The 14,041-nt window shown below is 33.6% G+C and overlaps 2 protein-coding genes across 2 annotated transcripts; both read left to right on the forward strand.

The window, feature by feature from the left end:
* Positions 1-2,421: 2,421 nt before the first annotated feature.
* LOC107786293 (uncharacterized) lies at positions 2,422-3,054 on the forward strand. Its single transcript, XM_016607753.1, has one exon. It carries the CDS (start codon positions 2,422-2,424, stop codon positions 3,052-3,054), a length of 633 nt encoding a protein of 210 aa, XP_016463239.1.
* A 56-nt stretch (positions 3,055-3,110) lies between these two features.
* On the forward strand, positions 3,111-3,920 carry LOC142175277 (uncharacterized). Its single transcript, XM_075241862.1, has one exon. The coding sequence runs from the start codon at positions 3,111-3,113 to the stop codon at positions 3,918-3,920; it is 810 nt and encodes a 269-aa protein (XP_075097963.1).
* The last annotated feature ends 10,121 nt before the right edge of the window (positions 3,921-14,041 follow it).

Below are 14,041 nucleotides of genomic sequence, written 5' to 3' on the forward strand. Positions count from 1 at the left end.
GAAATGTTCAGATGCAAAAACTTAACCACCTTTTCTCTCAGCACCCAACTATATATGTATTCCAGCAATTACCATAAATTGGAGGATCAACACAGGCATGAGAAATTAATGTGCCAGAAGAATAAGGCTTTGATGGCTTGCTTCCCAGTTATAGTGAATACAAGACAATTTCATAAAGATAACTGTTGAAGATGAATACACTTGGCGAACATGTAGTATCTCTCTTCGTTCGATTATCTAATCATGAACGAAAAAGAAATGGAATTCTTATAACGTAAAACATACCTTAACTCCTAATTCTGATCAACTCAAGACTTTTGTCACACTACACATGAGTCCAAAAGTCTCGCGAAGTAGGCCAAAAGTTGTATGATTAATTCATTCCATACGAAAAAATTTTAGATCAAATATAATTCTCGCAAAGTAGGCCAAAAGTTAAGCTACTGTCGTTCCTAAATCCCAATAGATGTGTTCAATCTCGCAGGAGAACAGCAAAATCCTTTGGATGTTTGGCTCACCATAACTAATACATTACCTAAGTATTATTTTGTACTTGAAAGCAGGGGCGGAGCTACAGTAGAGGGTGCAGGTTCGGGCGCACCCAGTGACTTTTTCTGAAACCCTATATTTGTATTGAAAATTTTACTGTTTCTATATAAATATATCATGCCGAACTCAGTAACAAAAGAGGTTTGGGTTCAATGGTAAGAGTTCTTGGTTCGCGCAGAGAACACGTGGGTTCGAATCCCGCTCGAAGCAGTGTGCTTATTTTGTTGTTTTTTACAAAAACAAATATCATAAAGCACAATTGTTTTTTTACAAAAAAAATATCAGAAAATACAAACTAAGGACAATGTAATTCTCGAACAACTACAAAAAGAATTTCAGAAAGCACAAACTATAATTCTCAAACAACTCCAAAGGACACTTTTTGACTTACTTTAGACTAAAATTTATTCTTTTTAATACATAAAACATAAAGCATTTTTTCTTTCTAATAAACAATTCATTTTAAACAAAAACAGCCAACACACCTTTTGTCTTTCTAATTCCCAAATCAAAAAAGCTAGATTTCTTTGCCTCTGTCAGTCTTTTGATGATTTGATCGCTGCTACAACCCTCTGCCGGAGTCGGATACCCTCAAACTATCGTTGTGTATGCTCTTACTCTCTTAGAAGTTAGACCCTTCTTTCTTCTTCAATTCCTCTTTCCTGATTTTTTCTCTTCATGTTTTCCTCTTATATTTTATATTTGACAATTTATACAAAATCTGATTTTTAATCTTTGATTCTAGGGTTGTCCCACATTTTGAACTTCATTCTCTTTGTCAATTTGTGCTTTTATACTTTTCAAAAGTTCAAACTTGGATTCTCCGACAAATCGACACACAAGGTATGTGGTCCTACTTTCTTGTTTTTAGTTTCTTAGTGAGACCAACTTTTGGGTGTAATTTTGTTTTGTATTTTTTAGGGTCTTGAAGTGTAATTTTATTTTGTAATTTTTAGGGTCTTCTAGCAAAAGTCGATATGATCACGAGTTTTTACAAAACTCAAGCTTTTGCATCTTCTTCTAGCTCTCCTTTGTCAAGTTCTCTATGTCCAGTTATTAGTAACAATATTAATCTTTCCCAAGCATCGGATAAAGTGTTGGATTATGAGTCCGATCCTGCTGAAAGAAAACCAATTTCAGCATATCCACCTAATTTACGTGACAGAGTAAGGAGAAATTATATACAAAATGGACCTTGTCAACCTCGTGGTTTTGTCTTTCCAAAAAGAGATTTTGGAGTAATAATGCGTCAGTTTAATCCTGAATGGTTTAAAACTTCATGTTCTCAATGGTTAGAATATAGCATTAAACAAGATGCAACATTTTATTTATGTTGTTACTTGTTTAAAAATGAGATTGGAGGATATGAGAAAAAAGTAGGTGATGCTTTCACAACAAATGGTTTTAGAGGTTGGAATAAAGGTTTAGAAAGGCTTAAATCACATGTGGGTAATGTGAATAGTGTTCATAATCGATATTTCAAGATGATGCTAGATTTAATGAATCAAGCACAATCTATTCTAACATCTTTGGACAAACAATCTGAGAAAATTAAAAGTGAACATCGAGTTCGTTTGAATGCTTCAATTGATGTGATAAGGTATCTTTTGAAAGAAAGAATGCCTTTTTGGGGCCATGATGAGAGTGTAACTTCTACAAGAAGAGGCCATTTTTTTAGATCTTTTAAAATGGTATGCAGATAGGAAGGAAGATGTGAAAAATGTGGTATTAGAAAAAGCTCCAAAAATAACACCATGACTTCTCCTGATATTTAAAAAGATATTGTGAATTCTTGTGCAGAAGAAACGGTGAAAGCAATTATTGAAGACTTGAATGGGAATTTTTTTGGGATATTAGTTGATGAGTCTAAAAATGTCTCTCATAAGGAACACATGGCTCTTGTTCTGCGCTAATGTCAATAAAGAGGGTGAACTTATTGAGCAATTCCTTGGTCTTGTTCATGTTAAAGATACAACTGCACATGCATTACAAAAAACAATAAATTCTTTGCTTTTACAACATTCATTGAGTTCATCTTTAATACGGGGACAAGGGTATGATAGAGCTAGTAACATGCAAGGAGAAATTAATGGTCTTAAAGCTTTGATTCTGAAAGATAATCCTTCGGCATATTGCGTACATTGCTTTGCTCATCAATTGCAATTGACTCTTGTAGCTGTTGCAAAGAAACACCATGATATAAATAATTTTTTTGACATTCTTGCTAATGTTCTGAATGTTGTTGGAGGTTTTTATAAGCGTAGGGAGATGCTTAGAGATGATCAAGCTGAAAAATTAGATGAGTTATTAGTGCTTGGTGAAGTTCATACAGGAAGTGGATTAAATCAAGCACTTGGGCTTCAAAGACCAGGTGATACCCGTTGGGGATCTCACTTTAAGACATTGCGCAACTTTATATCTTTATTCTCATCAATTGTTCATGTACTTGGAGTTCTTGCAAATGAGGGTTCAAATTATCGGAGAAAGCACTGGCAAAAAGTCTAGTAGAAGATATAAGATCTTATGAGTTTGTGTATATATTACATTTGATGTTAAAAATAATGGCAATTACATATGATTTGAATATGGCTCTGCAAAGAAAAGATCAAGATATTGTTAATGCTATGAAACTTGTTCATTTCACAAAGAGGCAATTACAAACAATGAGGGAATCTAAATGGAATTCTTTGTTAGAAGATGTCTCTTCGTTTTGTGATAAGAATGGTATTGTGATCCCAAAAATGGATGAGAAGTATGGTCTTCGAAAGTCTAAGCGTAAAAGCTCAACTGTTACATATTCTCATCATTTGCATGTAGAAATTTTTTGTGCCGCTATTAATTTGCAACTTTCGAAGCTTAACAATCATTTTAGTGAAGTGAATATTGATCTGCTTTTTGGTATGGCTAGTTTGAGTCCCGATGATTCTTTTGCAAATTATGATAAAAATAAGATTATGAAACTTGCTACATATTATCAAAATGAGTTCACTGCTTCTAATCTTGAAGATCTTAGTTTTGAGCTTGACAACTATATTGACTATGTTCGAGAAATGGACAATGCATTCTCTAACTTGAAAGGGCTTGGCGATCTCTCGAAGACATTGGTTAAAACAAATATTCACAAGACATGGGGACTTGTTTATTTACTTATGAAGCTAAGTTTGATATTACCCGTGGCTACTGCAACGGTCGAAAGGGATTTTTCCTCAATGAATTTTATTAAAAATGACTTGCGAAGCAGAATTGGTGATGACTTTTTGAATGATTGTTTAGTTTGTTATATAGAGGATGGAGTATTTGAAAGTGTACCTAATGATGCGATCATTGATCATTTTCAAAACATGACAAGTCGTCGAGTTCAATTGAAATGATAATGTTTATATTCATATATTGTGTTTGTCTGGTTCGTTACCTTTAATATATATTAGATATCGATACTCATTCTTTAGTCAGCTTGTTATTGTATATTAGTTTTAGATCATCGTCTTTTCTTATAATTTAGAACCCATACACTTTAAATCCTAGCTCCGCCTCTGCTTGAAAGTATACAACATTAAACGGTTAAATAAAGAGTAGAAAGATGAAGAAGGTTAACAATTATTCAATTCAAATTGAGAAAAAGAAGAAGAAAATTTTAATGAAGCAAAAAGAATTTCACCAACATATCTCATATTCCGAGCTCTCCAACTGCCACTCTGCCAGTCACTGTGTGAATGCACCAATGACAAAAGAGCAAACTCAGTTTGCTATAACCCTTACCCAAGAAACAGCAAAATAAGAGAGAGAGAGAGAGAGAGAGAGAGAGAGAGAGAGAAAAATAAGAGAGAGAGAGATCTTCTTTTGAATCCTATTGCCAAGTGAATTTCATATCTGCATATATAGCATTAACTTCTTTTTACTTCAACTTCTAATACTTCCTTTTTATCAAATTTTCCAACAGAATGAGGCGGACAATTATCATTCTGGATAACTTATCTAGCCTTTTAAAATAGAATTTTCTCCAAATAACACTTCAATTTATAATATTTTTAAGGCAACATGAATTCTCAAGTGGGAGAGTATGCATACATGATCGTTGTCTATTTATTGACGTCAAAACAGTCATGAGCATCTGGAACCTGAGGGGGCATGTGCCGCAAAATTTATGTCTGGTAATGGTCAAAACTCTTCATTTCTTCAAAAGTAAAACTGCGCAACAAAGAATAATATTAATACTTAAATTTAAGCAATCATATCATTGTTAATAATTCTAGGAATTGAAGAAGAAGGATATTGCAACACAGAATAAGCTGGAGGCATACCCGTAGGGCGGTCTGTTTAGAATATAATTATTGCACTTTGCATGGGTAGATATTAGAGGAGGACAAAAGACAGTGAACGACCGAGAACGGAAGCGTAAATGGAATTGATTACAATGCGACTTTTCAGAAGCAAACGGTTAGTGTTTTACGTTACTAATGCGACCCTTCAGAAGCAAAACTATAGTCTTTTCCCGAATTGGTTTGTTTGTTATGTAGTAGAATGAATAAGAAATTATAGAAAAGGGAGAAAATAGATAAATACCAATGCTGGTCATAGGAAGTGCCACATCACCTTTCTCATTCCCAACTTTATATATATATATATTTTGACCGGCTACCTGCCCTGCCCCATTTGAATTTTCCAAAAATGAAGTTTTGCGCTGCCGCCCCCGCCTTGCGCTATTTAGATGCTCCCCTGCCCTGCCCCATTAAAATTTTGCCCAGCCCCATTTGCCATCCCTAGGGAGAAGGATTTTAAGATTTCTAAATTTCGGATAATGGTTAGGAGAAGAGGAATTGGGGTTTTATAAAAGGATGTGAAATGATTTGTTTTGAGAAAGAAACTAAAAAGGTATTAGACTGAAGAATACTTTTCAAGTAGCGGACCTATAACTTTATGCAGGCGAGTTCAGATATATGCTAAGTCCTCAGCATCAGTTGACATTAAAATCAATACTAAGTTAACATACAAGGTTTACCTCGCTCCTTTTATTTTGGTTCTTAACGAAACGTTAAAGAAAACATTGCTCGCTACTCTTTATTTTGTTTTGAAGTCGCCTTGTTTTAATTTTGTTTAAACATTTATCCAGATTTTAACAATAGATCTATTTATCTTACAAATTTTACAATTTATTAAAAGTTATTTTAGAAATTTTACAGGAACAAACATCAATTTGATCTATATTAAAATATTAAACTCATAATTTAACTTGCGCTAGCTGTAAATAAAATTAAGATAAGAGAGCTATAAACTAAATTAAATTAATAATTCAATTAAAAAAGTTTCAAAACTATGAAAGGAAACTAATATAAAATAAATAATAAGAAAAAGAAGAAGAAGAAGAAGCAGTAGCAGCTAGGGGTATCAATGGTTCGGTTCGGCCGGTTATTTTATAAAATTTGTACCATATCAATTTTTCGGTTATTCTATTATGTATAACCAAAATTAGACTTTTCGAAACCAACCCAATCATGTCGGTTTCTCTTCGGTATCAGTACGGTTCGGTTATTTTTCAATATTTTTTAAAATATCATGTAAAATTCACTAATAGAAGTAGAATGCTAGCATACGTTCTTTTACAGGACTTAGCAAAACTCTCTAGACATTTTTACTATTTAAAAGGTGATGAATTAAAAAAAAATAAAAGATGGCTTGAGTATAGATCCATCAACTATTCTACAATAACTTAAAAGAAACCAAACAAAGGCAAAAAAAATATAAATCACACGAGTGGAAAGATATTAACCAAGCTGTGACTCAAGAATAAAGTCTATAGAAGATTAAATATTCAAAGAGATAAATCTAAATTATATGAAAGGAAACATATTCAATACATTGTATTTTGCTACTTATTATCGCTAGAATACTTTGTGTCTTGCTAATAAAGATACTTGAAATAACTTAGTTTAAGTAGATGTAGCATAATAAGTTTTAGGAATTAGTATTTTGAGTTTAATTACTTGTTGGCTTGTAATAGTTTTCATAGTTCCAAGTCCCAAAGAAAAATTTAATGTATTATTATTTTTAAACTTACTAGATAAATATATTTTTCACATGTAAAATTTATTCGGTACGGTTCGATATTTTTTCGGTTTATTTTTATAAAATAAAAAACCTACCGTAATTATCAGTGCGGTTATAGATTTATATAAAAACCTACGGTTTTTTAAAAAGAAACCTAAAAATCAATTCGATACAGTACGGTTCGGTCAGTTTAATCTATTTTCGAATATTCATTGACACCCCTAGTAGCGACGATGCACGTCGACAACGAAGAGGCAAGTAAAATGGTTAAAAAATTATATGAAACATTCCATATAAAAAGGTCGTCAAGTTTGGGTAGAATAATATTTGAAGGAAAAATCAAAAACGAAAATCATTATGTATATAACTATACATTTATATAAATTGTATAATTTATGTATATTAGGATCCTTTAAAATATTCACCTCAATAGTTCCATTCTTAAACCAAAAAAAAAAAAAAAAAAAAAATGAAAAATCACGGCATGATTCTTTTGAAGAATTACAAAGATAGAATGTTAAAGTGGGGTATGATAGTGTTTAGGTGGCTTTCCTTGGTTTGGAACACGTGAAAATAAAGAAACAGAAAGGCCAAAAAGCTATGGAAAAGTATAAGAGAAAACTACCCTGTATAGCCCCTAAAAATTTTAATAGCCCATATTTTTCTCTTGGACCTGAAATGTCTCTCCGGCTCAAACATATTACATCTAATGGCTTATAATCCATAATACACTGATCCGCCTCTTAACTCATTTTTCTATTTCACTCGGCTCTCAATGCACTGACCCGCCTCTCGAAACACCATTTCTTCTCAAACACAGCTTCTCCATGTTTATTCTTGCTCTCAATGTAAGTCAAAATTTTAGTAGGTTTTTCGATTTTTGTTCATAGTCGACTCTATAATGGAGGAAAAGAAGTTTTTGAAGAAAAATAGGAAGTTGAGGGCATCTCCACATTCTATGAAATTAGCTGGTAAATTAGTGAAATATAACCCTAGTTTTATTAGGAATGATGATGACGATTTTGAAGATTTACTAGAATTTGGGTGCGATTTGGGGCATGCAACCCCTCAATCTGTTGAAGGAATGCAAAATACCCCTATTGAAGGAATGCAAAGTACCCCTATTGATAGAAAGACTCGTTCACATAGCGAGATTCCCAGCGATAGAGTAACGAGGTTACAAACTGATCAGCGAGTAGTTGTTGAAAAAGGCACAAGTTCAAAAAGAAAGATCAAAATGGTAGGAAAGGATGTTGTGAAGGATAAGGGTAAAGGTTCTAAAAGGAAGGCTAAAATGGATGGGCATGATGTTCCATCAAAAAAGAGAAAAGTTCATGTTGATCAAAAATGTTCTAGCTCATCTGATTTGAAGGTATTTTTTAATGATATAACTCTGACTTGTGTGCACTTAGTTTATTTTAGTATGTAGAAAATTTATCCAATATAATAGTTATGTTCCAGATTTGAATATAAAATATATCATTCTTTTTCATATTGCATATAATTTGTATCAAGTCAATAAGTAATGTGCAATTTGTATATAAAGTGTATCATCTATCCACATAGTGTATAAGTAATATTTAAAGTGCGTATTTGTGATTGTTATGAAGCTTATATATATTTATATTTTTGTGTTGTCTGCAGCTTTGGGATTACTATGTTCCTTTGGGTGATCATTATAGTACTCGTATCAGTGTGCATACAAACTACAGTATAGTAAAATATTTGAAAGATACTTTGGATGATCAGCGGATTGAGATGTTTAGAAGAACGTGTTTTGGTTATTTGTGAACTTGCCCGAATTTTTTATACAGAACTAACTTATTCATTCACTATTGCTTAGGGAAGTGGTGTCACCTAAAGATGATGAGTTATGGATTAAAGTGAATAGCACCAAGTTGCGCTTTAGACTTGCAGAGTTTTGTATTATCACAAGTTTAAAGTGTAATGGTGATCTCAATAAGGATTATGAATCTGTCAAGTTGAGTCGGTTGATGGAATTGTACTTTCTAAGCATGTCGAAAGTGTCTAAGAAATTGTTAAGTGACTGTTTTTTAAAAAAGATGTGAAAATCTGATGAGGACGCATAAAAGATTATAATATTGTATTTCATTCACAGTTTCCTATTTTCTATTACAAATGATGATTTGATAATAAAAAATAATTTTCTGTTGGTTGAATTTGGTGATTTTGAGACTTTTCCTTGGGGAAAAGTGGTTTTTAATGCTACGTTGGAGTTAATGAAGGATAAGGTTCGTAGCAGGAGAGAGATATACCGATATGGTGGTTTGCCTTTGGCATTCAAGTATTGGTTTTATGAATGCTGCCCCTATACTCACAAAAACCTTGCTTACCAGATTGAATATCTTGTGCCACGCATACTAAACTGGACTGTAAAGAAGAAGGTGACCTTCAAGAGGTTGAGAAAAGAATTTTTTCTTTTAAGTCAAGAGCAGGTAAAAAATATTTTTGTTTAGTTTACAACATTTTGTAGAAATACATATGAATCTACTTTTGATACATAAATTATGCATTTCTGATACATAAATTATATATTTCTAATACATAATATCAATTAACTGTATGATGTGTAGTTTCTACAAGTAATATATTGGTTGTCTTTTATTTTTAAAAAATTTCATGATTGCTAAATTTTTTTTTATTTGTAGTTGGTGTTTGGTAATATTGCCCCAACAAATGTTGAACAAACAAGGCTTGAATTGTATGATTTTATTCCTGTGTATGAAGATCAAAATGCTGAAGTTAATCCAAGAGATGATGTTGGTGATTTCAACACTCAACCTAAAAATAAATGCTAAGAAGCAGCCCAAAAATAAGCTGGAATCACAACCTATTAACAATGAGAATACAGATCCACAAACCAGTAACTTGAGTTCAAGCGAGAATGAGCTGAAACTTCTGAGAAGTGAAATCAACACGGTACAGTTCTATTTTGACTTTGAGCAGTTCAGACAACTTAATTGATATTCGGTTTCACTTTTTCTTTTATAGGTAAATGACAAGGTTTCATCTTTGGAGCAGTTAATGATTACCTCATTTGAAAAGGTTTTTAAAGCTCTAGGTGAACGCGATGCTTCAAAGGTATTCTCATGACTATGCTTATTTGTTATTTTTACCTGTTACTATAATTTTTACAACTTTTTGTATATTTTTTTTTTTCTGAATAGGGTAATAGAAAAGAGGACGACCATCATGATAGTCATGGCCATTATGATACTGGTGATATTCATAAGGATTATTTTGGCGATAAGAAAGTTGTAGAGAATAATTTTGGTAGTGAGGAAGTTATGAAGAGAAATATTGGCAGTGAGAAAGTTGTAAAGAAAAATGTTGATACTGAGGTAAGTCTAGAGCAAACTGTTGTTGTTATGGAAGGTGTGGTGAAGGATTCTATAGAAGCTGGTAAAAGTAGTGAAGGAGTTGGTGATGACAAAACCTTGATTGAGGATGCCGAGCCTAAAATCATTGCAATCACCCAGAAGTTTTGTGACAAGTTGTTGGTGGAGGATTTTGTACAAGTTGTTGGTAAAAATAGTTGTGAGGAAGTTGGTGAGGATAATGGTTGGACTAGTGATGCCGAGACTCAAATAACTGCAATCACCCAAAATCAAAATTTGTCAATTTTCCATGGATTAAAAGCACAAATTTCCAAAAACAAGGTAAAAAAAGATAAAAACCCAACCAAACCACCGCTATAAATTTAGCAATTAACACTTCCAACATAGAAACACAACGTAGAACAATACGAAACCAAACAAAACAAAACAAAACATAAAAAAAAAATGATGTTTTCTTCCAAAATATCTGCTCTGATCACGGTGGTAGTCACGGTGGCTATTATGGCGGCGACGGTGGCAGAAGTATTTCAATCAAAATATTGTACATGGTGATTGTTTAGGAGTGGATACAAATATTGCTACTATGCAGGAAGATCGTATAGTTGTTGTTGATCATGACGCACCTGAAATGATCCCTAGAGAAAGGAAATCAGCAGGGGTCATGAAGTCACCATTCATGAACAAATTTGACTCTGGTGGCACCATCCAAGTTGCTCAAGATAAGCCAACTAAGTCAAAGAAGCCCATCTTGACAAATAAGTCCATCTTCACTATAAAGTATCATTTTCAAGGAAATGTTGACAATCCTGTTGATTTCAGAATATTGTGTAAGTGGAATACTTTCATCAATAGAGGCTTAAGGACTAATGCACCGTAAGTTTTATGTTTCAGTTTTTTCTTTTTCTTTTTTTTCTTGTTTATTTTTCGTGTTTCGTGTTATGAACCATATCTTTTTTTTTCTTGTTTATTTTTCGTGTTTCGTGTTATGAACCATATCTTTTTATCCTGATTCATCAGGGACAATGTTTATACAGAGATTGAAAATAAGCTAAATAAAATCTTTGAATTTGGAGTTGATGATATTGGAGAAAAAAATGGTTCTTCACATTTGCATATCCCGGCCTACCCTTGTGTGATTCAGTAAGTCAACATTATAATGGTTCTTCATATTCTTAGCATATTGATGTTAATTTGTTAGCATAAATGCCATTTCTTTTTCTTTTATCCATGTTTTAATTTGTCACGACCCAAAATCCAATTAGTCGTGATGGCACCTAATCCAACCCGCTAGGTAAGCCAACTTTCAATTATCCAATTTCAATAATAATTATTAAAGCAATTTAAGTAAATAATTATCTTAACCTTATACATTTTCCAAGAACTGGTAGTACAAATCATGAGCTTCTAAGAATAGAGTATACAAAGCGAAAATGAAATAATTACATAGTATGTTTGAATAATACATAAACAGAGCTTTTATAAATCTAAGGCTACCATGAACAAGAGACAGCTACAACAGGAACGCTGGTACATCTTCAAATCCCGCAACCATCGAGCATGTCAACAACAACAGCCAATATCTGCACGCAATGTGCAGAAGTGTAGTATCAGTACAACTGACCCCATGTATTGAGTAAGTAACAAACCTAGCCTTAGGTTGAAAGTAGTGACGAGCTTCTACCAAGGTTGGGTCCAAAACCACTAGTCCACAACAGTCCATAACAACATAAAGCAAATAATACTAGACGTAACTCAGAGATAAAATACTCAGCTAAATCATGATTTCAAAAATAATAGTTCTTCCTTTCAAGTACATCAGTGAAAAACCCAAATCGTTTACCGAAATTTCCAAAAATATGAATAAGTTTGAAAGCAATAATTTTTCCAAAATCCTTTTAATAATAAATGATATGTTTCATTTTCTTTCCAAATAACCCGTGTAAAACAAATGCATCACTATGCCCATCTGTCAATATGTGTGAGAAATTATGAATAATGTGATACCGTACAATATGAGAAAAACACGTCTCTATGCATATATGTCATGTGTGCATGTCAATGCAATGTATCTCAGAGATTGTACTCATGTACTCACACTCTCAGAGTACTCAATCTCATTGTCTCGCATTCTCTCTCACTATGCTTAGTACACTCAATCACTCAGCGCTATACAATACCTGCTGTGGCGTGCAGCCCGATCCCTATTTATAGTCGACTGTGCTCACTGGGGGTGTGTACAGACTCATAAGCAAAGACAACTCACGTGTTGCACGGACAACTCAAGTGCTGCACGGACAACTCACGTGCTATAATATCATATCTGGATCTGCACGGACAACTCATGTGTTGCACGGACAACTCACGTGCTATAATAATATCTGGATCCGCACGTCCAACTCACGTGCTGCACGGCCAACTCACGTGCAATACTATAATATATGTATCCGCACGGACAACTCATGTGCTGTACGGCCAACTCACGTGCAATAGTATAATATATATAAAGCCAATATGGCCTGCTGTGGGCGGGCAGCCCCGATCCACATAATAATCCCCACAATCTGGCCCTCGGCCTCTTTCAGTCATCAATCTCTCCAGTCTCTCTCTCATGGGCTCACAATGTCATGAAAAGAGCCCAAAAATGATGATATGATGTATCAATAAATAATAACAGAGACTGAGATATGATATGTAATGACATGAATATGACTGAGTATAATTTTCAATTTAAAATAAATAATTCACAGCAATATGACCTTTGTGGGTCCCAATAATATTGGCACATAGCCTCAACATGATTTTTAATATGCTTTTCAGCTCAATTTCTTTAACACATAAAACCACATGAAAAATGCCAAGATTATTTAACTACAAAATTCTACAGAAACAATTATGTCACAATTTCTATAGTGCACGCCCACACGCCCGTCACCTAGCATGTGCGTCACCTTCCAACAATTCACATATTACATATATTCAGGGTTCATACCCTCAGCTCCAAAATTAGAAGAGTTACTTACCACGAACAAGCCAAATCCAATGTCGAGCAAGCTAAGCAATGCTCCAGAAATTCCATTCTGCGCGTATAACTTCCAAACGGCTCGAATCTAGTCACAATTAATTTGATTCAGCTAAAAAAAATTATAGGAATTAATTCCATATTAAAATGCTAATATTTTCTAAAAATATGAAATTCCGTCCCAAAAATCACCTGTGGGGCCCACATCTTGGAATCCGATAAAACTCACAAAATCCGAACCCCCATTCAATCACGAGTCCAACCATACCAGAATTACTCAAATCCGACCACAAACTTGGCCTTCAAATCCTCAATTAAAGTCTATGAATTTTTCTACTATTTTCAACCCAAAACACTAATTTGTTGATAAAAACAATAATAGATTCGTGTAATTTAACCAAAATCGAGTTAGAATCACTTACCCCCATCCATATGGTGAAAATCGCCTAAAGAAATGCTTCAATCCGAGCTCCATAGCTCCAAATGTGTTAAAATGGCCGAAACCTCAAAATATATCTTCTGTCAAGGCATTTACTCTTCGCGATCGCGGAAAATGCTTCACGATCGCGAAGCACAAAAATTTTCAGCCCAAAATTTGCCTTTCGCGATCACGAAGAACAAATTCCCAGCACTTCCAGACAACCTCTAGTATAATGGTCATAATGTTTTGTACAAAACTCTAAATTATAAATGGTTTAACCTTCTAAAAACTAGACATCAAGAGCTATAACTTTCATTTGTTGCACATCTCCCAATTCTTCATATATTGCGAGATATAAGCTTCCAAAGTTAGCCCTCTGCAACAGAGATTTCCAAACTCTTCCCGGACAGACTATAGTGTATTCACCATAACTTTTTGTACAAAATTCCAAATGATACATAGTTTATATTTCTGAAAATTAGACACAAAGGGCTACAACTTTTATTTTTGGATAATCTCCAAATTCCTTATAGATTACGAGATATAATTTTTCAAAATCGGATCAGTGCAACAGGATTTTCCTCTATGCGATCGCGAAAAGGCTTCCGCGATCGCGATTCACCGTGCCTAAACAGCAAAATTGCTCTT

This window comes from Nicotiana tabacum, chromosome 21, assembly GCF_000715075.1.
Source record: "Nicotiana tabacum cultivar K326 chromosome 21, ASM71507v2, whole genome shotgun sequence".
In the NCBI taxonomy this organism is placed as follows: domain Eukaryota; kingdom Viridiplantae; phylum Streptophyta; class Magnoliopsida; order Solanales; family Solanaceae; genus Nicotiana; species Nicotiana tabacum.

Coding starts and splice junctions, on each gene's coding strand:
- LOC107786293 (XM_016607753.1), top strand. CDS start 2,422: ATGTCTCTCATAAGGAACACATGGCTCTTGTTCTGCGCTAATGTCAAT.
- LOC142175277 (XM_075241862.1), top strand. CDS start 3,111: ATGGCAATTACATATGATTTGAATATGGCTCTGCAAAGAAAAGATCAA.